General features: G+C 35.5%; 1 protein-coding gene across 9 annotated transcripts in view; it reads right to left on the reverse strand.

Annotated features, from left to right (window-relative positions):
• The window catches only part of TASP1 (taspase 1), a 251,926-nt gene that overhangs the window by 157,787 nt on the left and 74,932 nt on the right, over positions 1-19,207 (reverse strand). For all 9 annotated transcript variants that reach the window (XR_002139222.2, XM_019752062.2, XM_019752061.2 and 6 more), the window contains one exon: positions 9,662-9,768. Coding sequence is in view for 8 of the 9 variants with exons in the window: in XM_019752062.2 (XP_019607621.1) it covers positions 9,662-9,768 (107 nt within the window). In the remaining variant the exon portion in view is untranslated. The remainder of the gene's footprint in view (positions 1-9,661; positions 9,769-19,207) is intronic.

The raw sequence follows: 19,207 nt of genomic DNA on the forward strand, positions 1-19,207 counted from the left end.
ATATATAAAAACACATTTGTCTCTTAATGCATTGGTTTATTCTGCTGGTCTTACACATGTGTCAGCATCACTATGTGATGGGCCAACTCAGGTCATTAGTGCATGGTAATATCACAGGAGGAGATATTTAAAAATTCTGATTTAGAATCTGATGCTCTTAATATCATGATCTGAGCCAATTCCCAGAGAGAAAGGCTTCTATCTGTAGTCCCAATTAAATTCCATTCACTGGAGGTATTTCCTGTTAGGAAAGATACAATAAGGTGATTTCTACATTATATACAAGATCAACTGGGACACTGGAACTATCCCAATGATAATGAAGAAATGCTCTTTTCCCCTCTACAGATTCTATTAAACACTAAAAGGTAAAGGAGGCTCTACAGAGCTGTTAAATACTAAAACTTGAGAGAGGATTTATAAGACTGACAATATCTGATATTAAATTATAACAAGTCTCCTGGTAAACCACAGGTTACTTCCATTACAAAATAAAAAGAGCAGTTAAGATTTCTTTTTAACTGCTCGATATTGCCTCAATCTTATCTCACTTATAATTTTAAGACGCAGTATATATTTAAGGCATAGCTTAGTATGGGTTTAAGGAACACTTGGGAAGAAACCCAACCTACTAGCTATTGAATCTTTATATGAGAACTTAGAAGATTTTCTGAAACGGGGGAAATACTGCAATTGCCTAGCTATCAAGGGTTGAAAGTTCTGAATTTAGATAATTGATGAATTGACATAAAGTACTGAAAACCAGAGACACTTAAAGAATTCCCATGACGTTATACAAAGGAATGCTGATCATCAGGCTCCATAACCTACCGAAATGCATGAGGGGGTGGTAATCTAGTAACACATTCACTTAAGTCAGTGACCTACCTACATATTTAATGTAAATCCTATAGGATTATTCAATAATCAAAATAGTCTCAAGTGAGGCAAATGTAATAGTTTAAATGTTACTTACAATTCAAAGAAATAATTTCAAACAGAAGATAATCACTTCACGGGATGAATTTTCTATTTTATGAAAATACTTAAATGTATAAAGTATATTTCTTTATGTAAAGGTCAAAGAAATTTCTTACTTCTGTTTACTCATATATCTATGCATTAACCATCTTCTTGAGAAACACGCAAAACTCCAGATTAAGTAAAATTTCTATGAGACTAATTACTCCTTTCCCTGCACTCACAATGTACAGACATGTACACAAGAACAGATAGAACAATCTGAGAAAAACATGTTGTTTTCCGTGCATTTATTTTCTTTGATCTTAACCTACCTCTCACCCAAAAAATACAGTGATTTAGTATGATACAGTTAAGCGTTTACATAATAATTTCAAGATGGTGGATAAAAGGGAAAAATGTTACCCACAATATACTTCAAAAGAATAGAATATATTTATATGAAGCACACAAAGCAAGGCCCAACATTTCCTTTCTGAAACATGTGGCCAATTTGATGTCCCTATGTGGTGACTAAAGAACACAAAATTAAAAGTTGTAGCATCTCTTTAGAGTCATTTTGAACACACAACATTGTATAAAGCATTGTAAAATTTTCTAAACTTGTTCGTTAGAAATTAAAGAATGAAAGATAGTCACACAATGGACAAGGTCTGAATATCTTTCATTTCACTAACTTATACAAGAACTGCTTTACCTAAAAACCAATGAAATTAATTGAAAACTTAAATTACTTCGTAAAAGTGGTGGGAGGAGGCAAAGAATTCTATGTACATTCAAACTGTAAAATCTGTTATTAAAGAAAAAAGACATGGAAACTATTTCAACAATATGCTTGTGAAAAATGAAGAGAAAAAAAAAAGGCTTGAAACATCAAAAATGTTGAGATCAAACAATACCCCCAACCTCTTTTAATACTCTAAGAATAAAAGAGTCCCTTCCAGTAATATCCAGGGCTAGTTGTTTGAAACTGATATTTATGAAATCTAGATTATGGCGTGCATTGAGTCTGTTTGTTTCCCCAATGTCAGCATCTCCTCTTTGTAGAACCCAGTCAATCCAGTGGCATAAGCCAAGAACAGCATTTAGTCAGTCAATGAGTTAACCACTTCATTCCAAAAGAAAGGTTTCCTTATTCAAATATGATAAAGATTAATACCAATACAACTATCATTTTCTTTTTGTATCAAAACAATGCAAAAAAATAAATTTAAAAGATGTCATCATTTCACCACATACTAGTATACCACACGAATTATTGATATGTATCCTAACAACAATGAGAGTCCATGACAGTAGTAGTTTAATTAAATAATACTAGTCCCTCAATAACATGGTTCAAATTTCATTACCATGGTATAGTAACTGTGAGTAATTGCATAAAGTACAAACTTCACTGCTAGCTCTTCTGCTCACAGATCACTACAGAAGCATCAAATGCTCATTATGGTCAGTAACCGATCATGTCATTTCTTTCAAAGTCTCAGGGATGGGTCACAGTGCACAGACAGCAAAACGTGTAGCTGTCTGCCTCCTTGTCTCCCAGTGAAAAATCCACAAGATGTTTTATAAAAATTGATAATCAAAAGAGGGAACTGGCCTACAAAGATCAAAGTGAAGCAAAGAAACAAAAATAATACTGGAAGTGAAATTCTATAAAAAGTATATGAAGTTATAGAAGAAATGGTTGACAGTGGGTATGTTCAACAGTGCTTCGATTTAAGAGACTCTAGACCAACAGTCAGGGGAACTTAGTGAAGACAAAAGTATCAACATAAATAAGAGTAGTTGTGACAAAAGGGGTGAAGATGTCCCAGAGGAAGTGACACTGGCAAAAAAACTTGACATTAAGGAAACTCTGGGAGATATTATACAACATGGAAAGTGCAAAGGATAAAATGTTGAAAGATAATTCAAAATTAAAAAGGAGTAGGACAATTCACCATGACATAAAAAAATGCTCACTCCATATCTTAAGTTATATGACAAGAAAGCAAGCATGGTTCAGATTACTCTTGATAAGCTTTTTTACACAGAAATAAAACACTTTAATTCTTAATGCTTCTAATGTTTTAAATCAGTGTATTAAATAAATATGAGTTTTACTTACTTTTTTTCTTTCTCTATGCATTTATAACCAACAATAAGAGTTCTTAAATGTTTGACAAATAAAGGTCGTGAAACAAGAGTAATTTTATGCATTAAGACCTCTTTGCACAATTGCAGCTTGTCCAATCATCTTTATGGTCCAGTACTACTGTACGAAGTATGGACTCTGTGCACCACAAGGGAAACAAAGGAGTAAAAGAAAAATCCAGGAGAAGTGGATCCACCCAGAGAGGGGTGTAGAGCACAGAGTAAACAACTACTATTTTTATATTACACAATACTGTAATTAAGTAGAAATCTTTTCCTTCTCCAGCATATCTTCCCTCTACGTCACAGAAAAATAAGTACAGGTGAAACAGAAATGCCAATTACTAAGAACAACAATTAATAAGAGTTTGTATTCCTTATTTTTTAACATTTTATCTTAAAATCCATATATCCTGAAAGTCAAAACAAAATGTGTTTTTATTTGATTGATGTGTAGATTAGCTGCTTAACCCAATACCAGTGTGTAGTAACAAGGGACACATTAATTGTGGGGAGGTAGATGAAAAAGAATTTTCTCAGTTTATGCTGCACACTGCACATTACTACCTAATAACAACTCCTTCTCCTTTGACAACAAAACTGTATTTTGTTTGGGAAGACAACGTGTCCAGCAGCAAGCCGTAAGCTATGAGATAGTAATTAAAACAATCCACTCTACTTCCTAGGCTCCCTTGCAGCGAGGCATACCCACGTGACCAATTGTGCCCCTTCTCCACTACCCCCTCCTTCCTGCCCTCCCCCTCAAAAAATAACTAAGGAGAAGCCTATTGAGGGAGACTTTGGAAAACTTTTGTATGCCAGATAAAAAATGACAGATACATCTGGTACTATTCTCCCCACTCCCACCCTCCACAGTCTTTCGCCTTCTTCTCACCTTGAATGCAGATGTGACATCTAAAATTTTCAGAGCCATATTACATCCATAAGGCAAAAGGCATGAGAGAAAGGCCCAAGAGAATCCCAGATATGTTGGCCCTGGCATCACTGGAAATATAAGCTAACAACAGCAACCGACCACCTCCAAACTTTTTATTATGTGGCAGAGAGACTGGAAGCAGGGGACAAATATGCATTTCCTAAGCCACTGTCAAAAGTGTCCCATGAATTAACCATTCTTATTTTAAACTAAGTCAAATGTAAATGTCAAGGAGTAGGGAAAACAAAAGCACTCTTCTTTATTGAGATAGCAAGCTTATTAAATATTTTTCTTGCTTTAATTTTGATATCTATTAGTACTATTATAATGTCCCTACAATCATTTTTTCAAAGAAAAAACAAGAAATAAAACTGTAACAAAAATTTCTAACTTTACCTGCTTTACTTTCAGGTTTCAAAATACTGGCTTAGTCTAACTGGGTATTTCTTTCAAGACAATATTCATCTCCTTCAACATGAACAAAAAATGTGAACACTAGGAAAGTTACTAAACACTCTATTCTTGTTATTATATTTACACATCCGACTCACAGCTTCTTTTAACTGGCCACAACAAACAGTAGTACCAGGCCTGAGTCAATGCTGGCTGACCAAAACTATGCTGAAACTACACACACAGGACAGGGAGAAATAAACTAAATACAGGTTGATTTAGAAAATAGCTATTTGTCCTTTCCTGTCATATTTCTAAAAATTACTATACTGCCTCTTAAAAATTATAATTTTCTGCCCGATTGATTCATTACCTGGTGGTCTTTTCTTTGTGGGAGCATGTTTTATTATCCTTACTATAGAGACAAGGCCTACCAAGTTTATACAGCAAACATCTATTAAACAAAGCCTCTCACCAGCACCTGAAGTCAAGGGACTGGATCCTAGTCATGTTTGCAGGCCCATGTCAACACAGGGCTTTGTACACATTAAAGTTCAGATATTCTAAATATTAAAAATAGTTTTCTTTTATCTAAGATGTCTAAATTGCTCCGTTTGAATCATGCCTGAATTCAACCCTTCCACCCACTGCTCCCTATCTCCCTTACCACCCTCCCTTTGTCCATTACAAGATTCCACCCAGGGTAACTAACTAAGAAAGTTGAAAACTAATTTGAAAAAATAGAGTTGGTTTATAAAAAACTGCTATAGAATGAAGTATAAGCAAGCCAGTTATAAAAGATTGGAAGCAGTCATAAAAATCTAGAAGCATTCTACATGCAGAGTGTATGTTAGTGTCTTTATGTGCTTGTTCTATTTTAGCAGTTTTTATTTTGTTTTGTGCTTCAGGCTGAGTGACTTTAAAGATGAAGGCCACACGGGCAAAGACAACGATGTCAGACTAAGTCAATGATAGCCACTAAGCACCCGAACATCCATTACCACTTTTGTTCCTCATACAGCCCGGCTAGACGGCAGAATTATCACTATTTGCATTTCAAAAGAAAACTGCAACTTCATATGTTAAATTACTCACTGAATTCACAGAAGTAACTGGCAATGGTATGCCTTTAGACCCCTTCTCTCTCTCACCATTCCATGGAAAATTTCTCAAAAGAGTTACCTGTGCCCTTGTTCTCCCTGGTCAACCCACTCTACCATCAGCTGTATCATAGAAACGGTCCTTACCCAGGTGCACAGTGTCCACGTGCTAAATTCAAAAGCCAGGCCTTTCCTCTTAGCTGATTGTCTCAGCAGCACTTGAGCCAGATGATGACTGACTGAAACACTCTCCTCTTGGCTTCCTAGACACTCTCCTGCTTGTACCTCTGCCTCACTTCTTTCTCCTTTGCAGGTTTCTCCGCCCAACTTGTACATGTTGAACTGGCCTAGGGTTCGACTGCAGACCTCTATCTACTCTGTCTCATAAGTGAGCTCATCCAAATTATATGCCAATAATTTCCAAATGGGAATCTCCCTCCTGACCTACCCATGACTTTCAGACCCATGTAACCAACTCCATAGTTAATCTTTCATCTTGCCATGGAAAGCTTTTTATTTGAAATTCTTTCAACCAGTATAATGCGTGGTTAGTTGAAATTTTCAAAAGTTGAAAATTCTCTGGGTGAAGCAGAGGATAAAAAAAAAAAAAAAAAAAGACACATACCTTAAACATTTTCTTTTACTTAAAACACAAAGGTTCATTCGTTAGCCAATCTTTTCATATGAGACCAAAGCCTTTTCTTTGAATGTGGGCCCACAAATAAATGTTCCATATCATCTTTCTTGCATAATTTATAACACACTGAATTGTCCTATGATTTCAAGTTTCACTTTATCTAAAATAGAACAAGCGCATAAAGACATTAACATGCACTCTGCATGTAGAATGCTTCTAGATTTTTATGACTGCTTTCAATCTTTTATAACTGGCTTGCTCATACTTAATTCTATAGCAATTTTTATAAACCAATTCTACTTTTTCAAATTAGTTTCCAACTCTTTGTTTTAAAATATACAACTATTTTTAAACTCAATATTCATTAGTGTGTATGAGACTTACTGAATTGTATAATTACAATGATAAAAATAATTAGCATAATGAGGCTCTTGGTGGCATATAATTCAACTGAAAGGAGCAAAGGAATATGACTCACTAAAAGATGGTCTATTAGCTTGGGAGTTTTGTGTGTTGCTGGCATCAGGTAATATGTCTTATGGTGAAAATGGAAAGCACTGAGTATTCTGTGTCCATTAAGGGTATATGGGCTAAGAAAGCTCTTGATTTCCACTTCCCACCTCAATCATCATGAAGCCATAACTTCTCCAAACTTCCTTGTGTCAGTAAATGGCAATACTCAATTGCTAAAGCTAAAAGCTTTAATTTCTTTCTCTTACTTACCAATATCTAAGGCATCAATAACTCCTGTCTTTCCAGAAACTCTCAAAATATATCCTAGACATATGCACATCTCTCCATCTCCATCCCCAACATCTACGGTCCAAGTTGCCATCATCACCCAGCTGTAATAATATAATAACTAGTCTCCTTCTATTCTCGCCTCCCCCTTCAATCCATTCTCCATATAGCAGCCCAAAAGAACTTCGTAAAATGTGAATGAGATGGCATTGCATCTCTGCTTTTAACTCAATGACTATTCATTATTCATGAAATATAATTGAAACTTCTTGCCATGATCTACCAGATTTTAAAGGAGCCAGCAACTGCCTACCTCTCCAGCTTCATCTCATACCATTTCCTCCTTGCCCGCTCTGCTTTAGGCACACCGAGCCTCTTCCCCATTCCTCTAATAAGCAAATCCCCAGCAGGGCCACTACACATCCATTTCATTCACCCTCAACACTCTTCCACTGACTGCATAAACTCACTTCTTATTTTTCAGATGTCTCCTCACATGTTATACACCCTCAGAGAGGCCTCTCTTGATCACCCTAACTAAAGGACTCTTCCTTTGAGACTTTCTTCCATCTCTTACATCTAAGTTACTCTATATCACATCATCTTGTGTGTGTTTTTTCTTCATAACAGTTACCAAACACAGTAACTTTCTTACTTTTAATTATGTGTTTATATGTTTCTGTCTCTATCCACTAAAATGTAAAGTTTTATTAGAGCATGAAGTTTCTCCATCTTGTTCACCATTGTTTTCTTACTACTCAGATCAGTACCAAGAGTAGCTGCTTAATAAATATTTTCTGAATAAAAATTAATCTTCTGAATAAAACAAGTTGAAGATATTCCCTATCAAATCATCTGATATTTCTAGACATAAAAGTTCTAAACTAATGTCTACTAATGTATATATATATATATATATATATATATATATATATATGCATATGTATATGTATTCAAGAATGTTCATAGCAGCTTTATTCATAGTAGTAAAAACCTAAAAACAACCTAAATGTCTATCAACAGGTGAACGCATAAAGAAATCACAGTAGTGGGGGTGGCTGGTTAGCTTAGTTGGTTAGAGCGTGGTGCTAATAACACCAAGGTTGCCGGTTTAATCCCCACATGGGCCACTGTAAGCTGTGCCCTCCTTAAAGAAAAAAAAAAGAAATAACAGTATATTCATAATAGGAAATATTACTCAGTAATAAAAAAAATCATACAAAGAGTGATATCATACAATGTCTCAAAAACATTTTGTGAAAGAAACCAAACAGAAAAGAGAACATTTTGTATAATTCAAATTATATAAAGTTGGAGAGCAAGACTAAACATCTGTGGTGATAAAACTCAGAGCAGTGGTTGTCTATAGAAGGTAGAGATTGGCTGGGAGGAAATACAAAGGAACCAGAATGTCCTACATCTTGATAGGTATACGGGTTACATGGGTATATACATTTATATAAATGACTAAATTGCTCACTGCATGCAAATTTTATCACGTCTTTTTTAAAGGACAAAGATCCTAAATTTTGTCACTCAAACATCACAAGGGATGCAAAAACCCAAGAAACACAACCACACTATTATTCACTTTCACCAAGATCTACTTATTAAAACGCTCATTTTCCTCCTAACTTCCTCTTCTCTGGCAGAAAAATAAAAAGATTTGAACCAAAATGTTTGATTAATTGTCCAATGTGCAACATACTAGGAAAATATCTGTCATTATGAAAGATGATTTATTATGTATTTATATATGAGTAAACCATATAAAACTGACAGAAAGCATGAACCAATATATTAGCAATTATAGAAGGACTAATCAATGAAGAATATTGAAATTCCAAAGCACATCCAATGACTATAACATGAGACACCCATCAGGAACTGTATGCTAATGAACCTCCCAGCCATAGACTGAGCAAGAATGTTGTGGTTTCCAACTTCTTTCTACCCCCAAACACCTAAGAAACGCCACACATGGACTCATGATGGCATACTAATGCGTGAAATGCAAACAAAGAATGTGTAACAATGAGAAACAGAGACATGTAATTAAAATGTATAAAAAACCTACATGAATTCAATATATACATTTCCTTATAACACACTCTACCCCCTGAACAGCCAGGTTAAGAAGCACTATCTAAAGCTACAAGGCCCCAAACAGTAGCTATCAACCACACATAGCTATTGAACACTTAAAACATAGTAAGGGTAAATGAGATACTGAATTTTTAATTTTATTAAATTTTAATTAATTTTAATTTTAAAATATATTCTATTCATTTATTGGAAAGTTTTAAGTACATTTGGAATAACTTCTTATGTAAACTACTTCTCAGCTGTTATTTTTATGAAATATAAATACAGACCAAATATTTCCAATGAAAATTCAGTGTCATAATTGAGATGTGTGTTGCAAGGATAAAATACACACTGGCTTGGAAGACTTAATACAAAAAAAGAAAGTTTAATAGCTCGCTAATAATTTTTTTCATTTGTTATATTTTTTAAATGATAGTTTGGATTCATTGGTTTAAATAAATTATTAAAATTCATTTTACCTGTTTCTTTTTACTTTCTTTAACGTAACTACCAGAAAACTTAAAAGTACGTATGTGACATGCATTATATTTCTACTGGATCACACTATGTTAAAGCTTAAATCTCAAACTCCAGATTAAAGATACCATTATGACACATTAATGACTGATATTTCAAATACCTCCTGACCTTTTCACTTGATTGTCTTCTTTTCTTTAGTTGAATGAAATCTGTTTCCACCCTTTCTGCCAGCTCTAGTTTCCTCTTGTTTCTTTTAAAAGCAGCTAAACTGAATCCTATAAAAGAAACATTAAAAATGACACGATAAATATTAGGGCAATGGGCAGATGAGATATCCTGAAGAGGCTTCTTAGGACAAAATCCTTAAGAATGTTGGAAAAGGCTTTAAAAAGTCTTTTCAATGTACACTGAGGTAGTATGACAATAAGAAAAATAACCTAAGGTTAAAGAAGTAAGAGAAAGGTCAAATTCAGAGAAACAGGTGAGTCCTGAAGGTAGATACTACTCAGGGGTATATGCTAATGCATGCCACCTCCAACTTTGGCTTTGAAGCTCTCTGTACATAAGGGATAAGAGATGAAACCTGGGGACAGTGCAGCACAAGGAAACATACTGGAGATCATCCACAAAAAAAGGAAGGAACCACAAAGGGTGATATTCCCTGTAAGAGGAAGAACTAGAAAAGACCATATATGCAAAGAAACAGGAAACTTTCAAGTCTCAGTCTTGGATATAAATGTAAGGGAGGAAAAGTCTGTCTAGATAATCCATGGCCAAAAGGGCATTAAGATAGATTTAGAGGAAATTCATATTACAAGATTGGCCTGGAAAAAAAAAAAAAACACCTCAAAAAGTATCTTGGTGTGCCAGTGCTTCAAAAACCCTTAAAACACAAATGCAAATACTCCCTGGAAAAACACATCTTAACTTACTAGTCTTCAGAGAATTCCCATGTTCCAATTAACATGAGCCCATAGTTTAAAATCACAAAACACGATATATAAACCAACAAGAATAAAAGTCAGCCAAATATCAGAAAGCATAATTCAACTTAGACCTACAAAGACCTCAGATACTGGAATAATGAGATACAGAATATAAAGCATGTTTATGCTCAGAGAAATAAAAGGAAGATACAACTAAGGAACAAAAAAAGATGATAAAATTATCAGGCAGAATTGTAGGAGAACCTAATAGAGCTTCTAAAATTAAAAAAACATAACAATTAAAAATTTAAAATGTTAGGCCCGGCCCGGTGGCTCAGGCGGTTGGAGCTCCATGCTCCTAATGCTGAAGGCTGCCGGTCCAATTCCCACATGGGCCAGTGGGCTCTCAACCACAAGGTTGCCGGTCTGACTCCTCCACTACTGCAAGGGATGGTGGGCTGCACCCCCTGCAACTAACAACGGCAACTGGACCTGGAGCTGAGTTGTGCCCTCCACAACTACAATTGAAAGGACAACAAGTTGACTTGGAAAAAACCCTGGAAGTACACACTGTTCACCAATAAAGTCCTGTTCCCCTTCCCCCTCCCAAAAAAATAAATAAATAAATAAATAAATAAATAAATAAATAAATAAATAAAACAGTAAAATGCCGTTGCTTTAAAACAAAAATTTTAAACTTTATATACAAGTTTAAACAACCAATTAGATACAGCTAATAAAAACAAAAGATTATGAACTAGAATATAACACTGAAGAGATGACCAAAGTTTTCTGATAATGGCAGACTAAATTATTCAGAGTAATTCTCCTACTGAATATTACTAAAAATGTTAGATAAAATAAGCAAAAACACCACCTTAAAAGTATTAAAAACCTTTGAAAAAGTTCAAAGCTAAATTCTGGGGGTAAACTGAGGACTAAAGTTATTATTAATGCACTGTGAGCATTTGCCAACAGCAGCACACATAAGTTTGGTTAAATGGCATCGAGGAGAGACATAACACAAGCCCAGAGCCCATTAAAAGTGGGAGTTTTATAGGAGACATTTCTCACAATAAGCTGCAGATTGAAAGAGCTAATACCCTCAAAGTAGGATTGATCCAGAACTACGTAAGTCTGCCCCTACTCTCTATCCCAAAACCAAATGCATTCAGGCAAGACTGTATTATATTAGATCATGGCAAAAAAGGAGAAAGAACAAGAAGGAAGAGAAGGAGGACGGGGGAAATTGGAAAGAAGGAAACTATCCCTGAGAAGATTTGGTTTGACTGGGGCCTTTGCATAGATTTGCAAATATGTTGGCTGGGTGGGTTAGGGAACATTAAGCTTTGAACTAAGTTTAAGCAGATTCTGATTAATAGTGTGTGAAATAACAGAAAATATATAGTGGTCTCTGCCCCCAATTCCTGGCACAGAGGTCTTAAAACCCATATAATTTCCTAAGTGGTAAGAGTATCATGATCATCTTTTGTTCTAACATTTGGTCTGTGACCCCAATTCCTGAAACACAGCTCCTAAATCCCTTGGAATTTCCTGGATGATATGAATGTCTTTGGTTCTGATGAAGCAACTCTTTGTGGGCTTCTGAATAGCTTCAGGATGGGGAACTGGTCACCACAAAGACTAAGCCATGATTAAAAGCTTGAAACTTCCAGCTTCATCCTCATCCTCGGAAAGGAGAGGGGGCCTGGCAATTGAGTTAATGAGCAATCATGCTTACATGATGAAACCTCCACAAAAATCCCAAAAGTACAAGGTATGGAGAGCTTCCAGGTGGCTGAACACATCTATGTGTTGGGAGGGTGGTGTAACCCAACTCCATGAATACAGGAGCTCCTATACTCAAGACTCTTCCAGACCTTGCCCTATGTATCACTTAATCTGCCTGTTCATTCATATCCTTTAATATCCTTTGTAATAAACTGGTAATATAATAAGTAAACTGTTTTGCTGAGTTCTGTCAGCCACTCTAGAAAAATAACAAAAAAAGGGGGGACGGTAAATATTTAGGCAAATCTGAATGAAAATTGACTGTAACAAAACAATAATTAGTATCTCATGGTGCTTTAAATACATATAGAGTTTAAACTTTGAAAACAAAGTTGGGAAGATGTTAAATGTATTTCATTCAAGTATTCTATGGCCCTTGCATTGTTTGAAAAGTGGTAAAAAGTAGTACTTTCTAATTGACTTTCATAAGTCAAGTATACATATTGAAATCTCCAGGTTAACTCCAATAGAATGGTAAAAGAAGGTGAAACAAGCATGTAAATAGAAAAGGAAACATAATAATAGAAAATAATCATAGAGAAAGCAACAAATCTGATCAAAGAAACATAGAACAGGTGAGACATATAGAAAGCAAAGAGTAAAAGAGTACATTCAAATCCAAATATATGAGTAATTACATTAAATGTAAATGGAATAAATGCACCAATTAAAATATAAAGATCTCCCCCCCAAATTTTAATTGTACATGCATTGCTTCTAAGACACACATCTTAAATATAAGAATACACAGAAAAATTGAAAACAAAAGGATAGAAAAAGATACCCATGCAAAAATCACTAATGAAAGGAAACTATTTTAGCTATTTTAATATTGACCAAGTAGACTTTAAGGCAGCAAGCATTATTAGATATGGAGTGCCATTTCTTTAAAATAAAAAAGGTCAGTTAACCAAAGTGTCTTGTGTGGTTATTAATATTATATATACAAGTAAGTATATAGCAAAGGGGGAAATAAAGAGACAGTGTTCTTAGGTCCTTGCATAATATAGTATATGATAAATACGAGGAATGTGAGGCTGTTTTAACTTTACAAGAAAAGCAAAAACAAAAACATAAGTAAACCCAGGGGCGACCTGTTAGCTCAGTTGGTTAGAGCACGATGCTCGTAACACCAGGGTTGCTGGTTCGATCCCCGCATGGGCTAGTGTGAGCTGCACCCTCCACCAGATTGAAACTACTTGACTTGGAGCTGATGGGTCCTAAAAAAACACACCATGTTTCTCCAAAAACAAGATATTATAAGATTATATATTATATTATATTGTATTATATTGTATTATATTATATTATATAAGACCTGGTACTATGTTATATTGAAAACATGATATTATAAGATTTTATATTATATTATATTATGTTATATTATACCTGGTATTATATTATTTTATACCTGGTCTTATATAAGACCCGGTCTTATTTTAGTATACTATTTTATACTAAAATAAGACCGGGTCTTATATTAATTTTTGCTCCAAAAGATGCATTAGAGCTGATGGTCCATCTAGGTCTTATTTTCGGGGAAACAAGGTAAAATAAATAAAAGTTAAAAAAAAAAACTAATATAATTCATTAGACTAACAAATTAATGTCCTCTTAATAAAAATAAAAATCTGATAAAATTAGATATATTTACAATACTTTTAATCTTGCAAAAAAACCCTCCCTAAATATAATTACATATAGCCACAAATTTTCAATCAAAAGCATCATAGTGTGATGCCCATTATCATCACTTCCATTAAACTCTGTACTAATAATCCTTTGTCAGAAAGGGAAAATATATTATACATACTATATACATAATATATTTTGCATATTTTTTCTTTGTGTGTGTGTGTGTGTGTGTATACGCACGCGTGTGTGTGTGTGTGTGTGTGTGTATGTAAAGATTCCAAACGAAGAAACAAAACTGTCATTATTCACAAATGATATAATTGTGAATTTAGGGAATCAACAAGAATCCACAGATAGATCACATAAATGAATATAAGAGTTTAGCAAAGTAGCTGGATATAAATATGTGTATATATACAAATGCACATACATGAAAATATATATGTATATATATACATATATATATATGAAAACACAATTATATTCATTGGTAAAAAACAATTTGAAAAATACTTTGGCATCATCTGGTAAAGATAAAGACAGGCAGACACCATGATCCAGCAATTCTACTACAAGGCATGTATCTAGAGAAAGTCTACTGATACAGAATACATGTAAAAGAAAACTGGGAGACTTGTTATAATACCAACCAAACCAACACAAATGTCTACCTATAAGAGCTATGTGTAGCACAGTTCACAATAAAGAGTTTAAAAATGCCAAATGAAGATTATTACAGTACCAAACAAAATTGCAAAATACCTAATAATAAACTAATCATGACAAACAAAACAAAAACTGAAAAAACTCACAGATACACACAAGAGAATGGTGATAACCAGAGGGGAGGACAAAGAGGGTAAAGGGGATGAAATACATGGTGACAGAAGGAGACTAGGCTTGAGCACACATACGAGTAGACTATACAGATGTCATCTTATAAAGTTCTACACCTAATATTTATGTGGTATTAACCAATGTTACCTCAATAATTTAATTTTGAAGATTGCAAATCATATTTTTAAAAAACTAATTATGAAATGTGGACAACCAAAATAAAAGATGAAGAAAAAATTTTATAAAACTTTAATGAAGAACAAAAAAAGTAGTCCTGGATAAATCTGTTCTGGCTGGGAGGACTCAATATTATCAATGTTCCCCAAATTGACATAAATCAATCAAAATAGCAATGGAAATAAAAAAGTTATATTATTTTGAAGATTAATCAAGAAAATTTTAAATAAAGAAAAACAAATTTGTTAGGAAAATTAGGTGGAAAGGGATCCAGAGTGTACTCAAAAGAAAGTCTAAAAACAATACTGTAGTAATGACAGAAATGGAAAAAAAAATTTTTTTAATTAATGGAAGTGACCATCAAATCCAGAAACAAATTCATGTATATGCTAACGAAATTAAAGAATAATGGTGATATTTTATACCAGTAGGAAATGGATATGTTATTCAATAAAATATCTTGGCACAATATGTCATCTATTTAGAAAAAAATTTGATTCCTACCTTACACTACACACAAAAATGAAATCTTAGAGTATTAATAATTTTAACATATAAAAACTTATTTTAACTTTTGATTTTGAAAACTTTTTAATTTACAGAAAAGTTGCAAGAATTATTTAATGCATACCCATAGATCTATCTATCTATCTACATACCTACCCATCAACTTTTTTTTTCATTAGCTTCAGATGCACAAAGCAACATAATATAGTTAGACATTACTGGGCTTGCATGTCTATTCCTTCACCAGGTTAGGGAAGTTTTCTGTCATTATTTCTTCAGATAGGTTTTTAATTCCTTGCTCTCTCTCTTCTCCTTCTGGTACCCCTATAATGTGAATGTTGGTACACATGATATTGTCCCGGAGGCCCCTTAAACTCTCCTCAATTTTTTGGATTCTTATTTTGTTTTGCTGTTCTGGTTGGGTGTTTTCTGCTACCTTATCTTCTACATCTCTGGTTAGATCCTCTGTTTCATCTAATCTAATCTGTTGATTCCCTATAATATATTCTTCTTTTTCGTTATTATATCCTCTATTTCTGAATGGTTCTTTTTCATGGTTTTCATCTCCATTTTTATGCTTCCTATCTCCCTGTTGAAGTTCTCCCTGAGATCACTGAGCATCCTTATAACCAGTGTTTGGACCTCTGCATATGACAGACTGCTTATTTCCATTTTGCTTACTTCTTTTTCTGGAGCTTTGTTCTGTTCTTTTATTTGGGACATATTTCTTTGTCTTCCCATTGTGGCTGCCTCCCTGTGTTTGTTTCTGTGTATTAGGTAAAGCTGCTATGCCTTCCAGTCTTAGTAGAGTGGCCTTATGTAGTAGGTGGTACATCTTTCTGGTCACTTGAGCCATGCACTCCAAGTGTGTCCCTTGTGTGGGTTGTGTGTACCCTCCTCTTGTAGTTGACCCTTGGTTAATAACTGCACATCACTGGGAGGGACTGACCCTTGGGCTCACTGGTTGTGAAGAAGGCTTGTTGTGCAGGGGCTGACTCTACAGAGCAGGATCTGCCTCAGCAGGACTCTGGTATCTGCCCAATCTTCCCCTTGGATATATTGTACTTTGAAGCTGGCCACTGAGGGTGTCAGCCCCAGGACCACCTTTGAGGGGATCCACTGTAGGTCAAATTCAGCCACAGCCTGTGCCCCATCCGTGGCCACCAGGCAGGAGTCACAAAGAAATCTGCAGATGGCTGCCACCTGTTTTGTGCTTGGAAGTGCCTTGAGAGGCCAAGCCATGAACCAAGGCCGGCTGCCATTAGTGCCACGCTTAGGGCTGCTCAGCCAGAGGTACAGGGCATGCTCAAGCCAAATGCTGCTTGTCTGGGTTCTGTCAACTATTGAGAGACCCTAGGAAAGTCTGCAGCTTGAGTCAAGTCAGGCAGTCAGCATGAAAAAGCCACTGAAAGCAGCCTGGGTGTGTCCGAAAGTTGGGCAAGGCCTGGTCTACAATCACCAAAGCATGGCGGAGACTCAAAAATAGCGGTGGCATGCAGCCGCATGCCAGGAATGGGGAGAGCTCAGCAAAGAAACAATGGCCTCCACCAGCTCCCCCGTCCAGGAGAAAGACACCTCTCTACCCCTGTACCAAGCCAGGTAACTCAATTCCCCACCATATGTCCCTGCCACCTTTCCAGCCGCTGCCCCAGTGCTGGAGCTCACAGCAAGTGATTCCATTGGTGGGTAAGTCCACACACAGTCCCTTTAAGAGGGGTGCCTTTGAGTGCAGCTGCACTGTCTCACTCAGTCACAATCTCCGCAGTTTTTCACAACCAGAAATTATGGGGACTTCTCTCCCCAGCACTGGAAACCTGGGCTGGGGTGGGGCGGGGACCTCTCACTCCTCTGGGGAATGGGAGGGACCTCCACAAATGAAATATCCCTCCCAATCTTTAATGGTCACACGTGGGTATGGGACCAGCCTGTTCCGAGTCTCTACCCTTCTTCTACATGTCCTTAGTTGAAAGGCTTGATATTAGATGATTCTCAATAATGGTTGTTTTGTAGATTAGTTGTAATTTTGATGTGGTTGTGAGAGAAGGTAAGCACAATGTTTAACTACTGCACCACCTTGGTTGTCTCTCTAAAAACATTTTTTAAAAGGTCCAAAAAAGTTAAGCTATTGCACAAAAATACAGGCATAAATATCAGTCATTTTTGAGAAAGACTTGATTTTTTTTTTATTGATTTTGTTTCAATTTTAAAATAGAAGATCTTCCATAAAACGTTAAAGTCAGAATCCATCATAAGGATGACTGACAGATAAACCACATAAAATGTAAAATGTCTATAATGCAAAAGATACCATGCACCAAGGTAAATGATAAATGACATTTAAAAATTTTAAAGTATATGCAAATAGCTAGGAGACACAATTAATATCCTTAAATCCTCTAATACAAAATTACTGAAGGAAAGATGGCAGAATAGGAAGCACCAGGAATCCATCTTCCCACCTAGATAATGACTGGCCTGCTAGAATCTGCCTAATGTTAAGTGTGATAGAACTCTGGGGTCTGTTAAGGCTTGTGACTTTCAGAGGAAGGCTTGGATGTAAACTGTGGTTAATTTGGGTCAATTTCAGCTCTTGGTGCAGTAACATCTGCCCATTCCCCTCCCCCAACCCTGGGGCAAACAGCTGTACAGGTATTCCTAGTGTAGCTTGCACACAACTTGAGAGGCCAGGTGGGCAATAAAGACCCTGTTTTCCATATACCAGGATCTGTGCTCTGATTGTTGCTTGCTGGTTCTAGTCACAGAGATGCAGACAGACAGGCAGCCACTATTGCGACACATCCCCCTCAAGCTGAATTGACTTAGAGGAAATTTAAAGGATTGGTGCTTTTCCCCCCGTTCATGTTTCTCTTTTACACTTTTTGGGAGATAGACATGTAAAGAGATATACAGATAGCCAATAAGCACATGAAAATACATTCAACATCATAACCATTAGGGACATGCAAATCAAAACCACAATGGATACCACCTCACACGCATTACAATGGCTTTTTTTTTTTTTTTTAATAACAAGTATTGGTGAGGATGTGGAAAACCTGGAACGCTTTGAGTATTAGTGGAAATTTAAAATGACGTACCACTATGGAAGAGAGTATGGTGGTTCTTCCAAAAATTGAAAATAGGATTACCGTCTAATCCAGCAATTTCACACCTTAATACCCAAAAGAATTGAAAGCAGGGTCTCAAACAGATTTTTACACCCATGTTTACAGCAGCATTGTGCACAATAGCCAAAAGTTGGCAGCAACCCAAGTTTTTTACTAACAGATGAATGGATAAACAAAATGTGGTATACACAATAAAATGGAGTATTATTCAGTCTTAAAAAGAAATTCTGACACATGCTACAACACGGATGTACCTTGGGGATATCATGCTAAGTGAAATAAGCCAGTCAAAAAAAGGACAAAAAACTCATGGTTCCACTTACATGTGGTACCCAGAGTAGTCAAATTCCTAGAGATAGATATCAGAATAGTGGCTCCCAGGGGCTAAGTGGAGAGGAATGGGGAGTTACTGTTTCATGAGTAGAGTTTGTTTTGCAAGATGAAAAAAGTTCTATATAAGGACGGTAGCAATGGTTGCACAACAATGTGAATAAACTTAAAGCGACTGAATTGTACTATTAAAAACGTTTAACATGGTAAATTTTATGTTATATGTATTTTGCTAAAAATTTTTTAAAGAATTATTTTAAAAATGTGCACATATGTGCATAGATGCTTTATTTATAACAGCCCCAAATTGGACACAGCTCAAATATCTTTCAACAGATAAATGGTTAAAGAAACAGTGGTCCATGCCATGGAATAATTACTTA

The sequence above is a fragment of the Rhinolophus sinicus genome, linkage group LG13, assembly GCF_036562045.2.
Source record: "Rhinolophus sinicus isolate RSC01 linkage group LG13, ASM3656204v1, whole genome shotgun sequence".
In the NCBI taxonomy this organism is placed as follows: domain Eukaryota; kingdom Metazoa; phylum Chordata; class Mammalia; order Chiroptera; family Rhinolophidae; genus Rhinolophus; species Rhinolophus sinicus.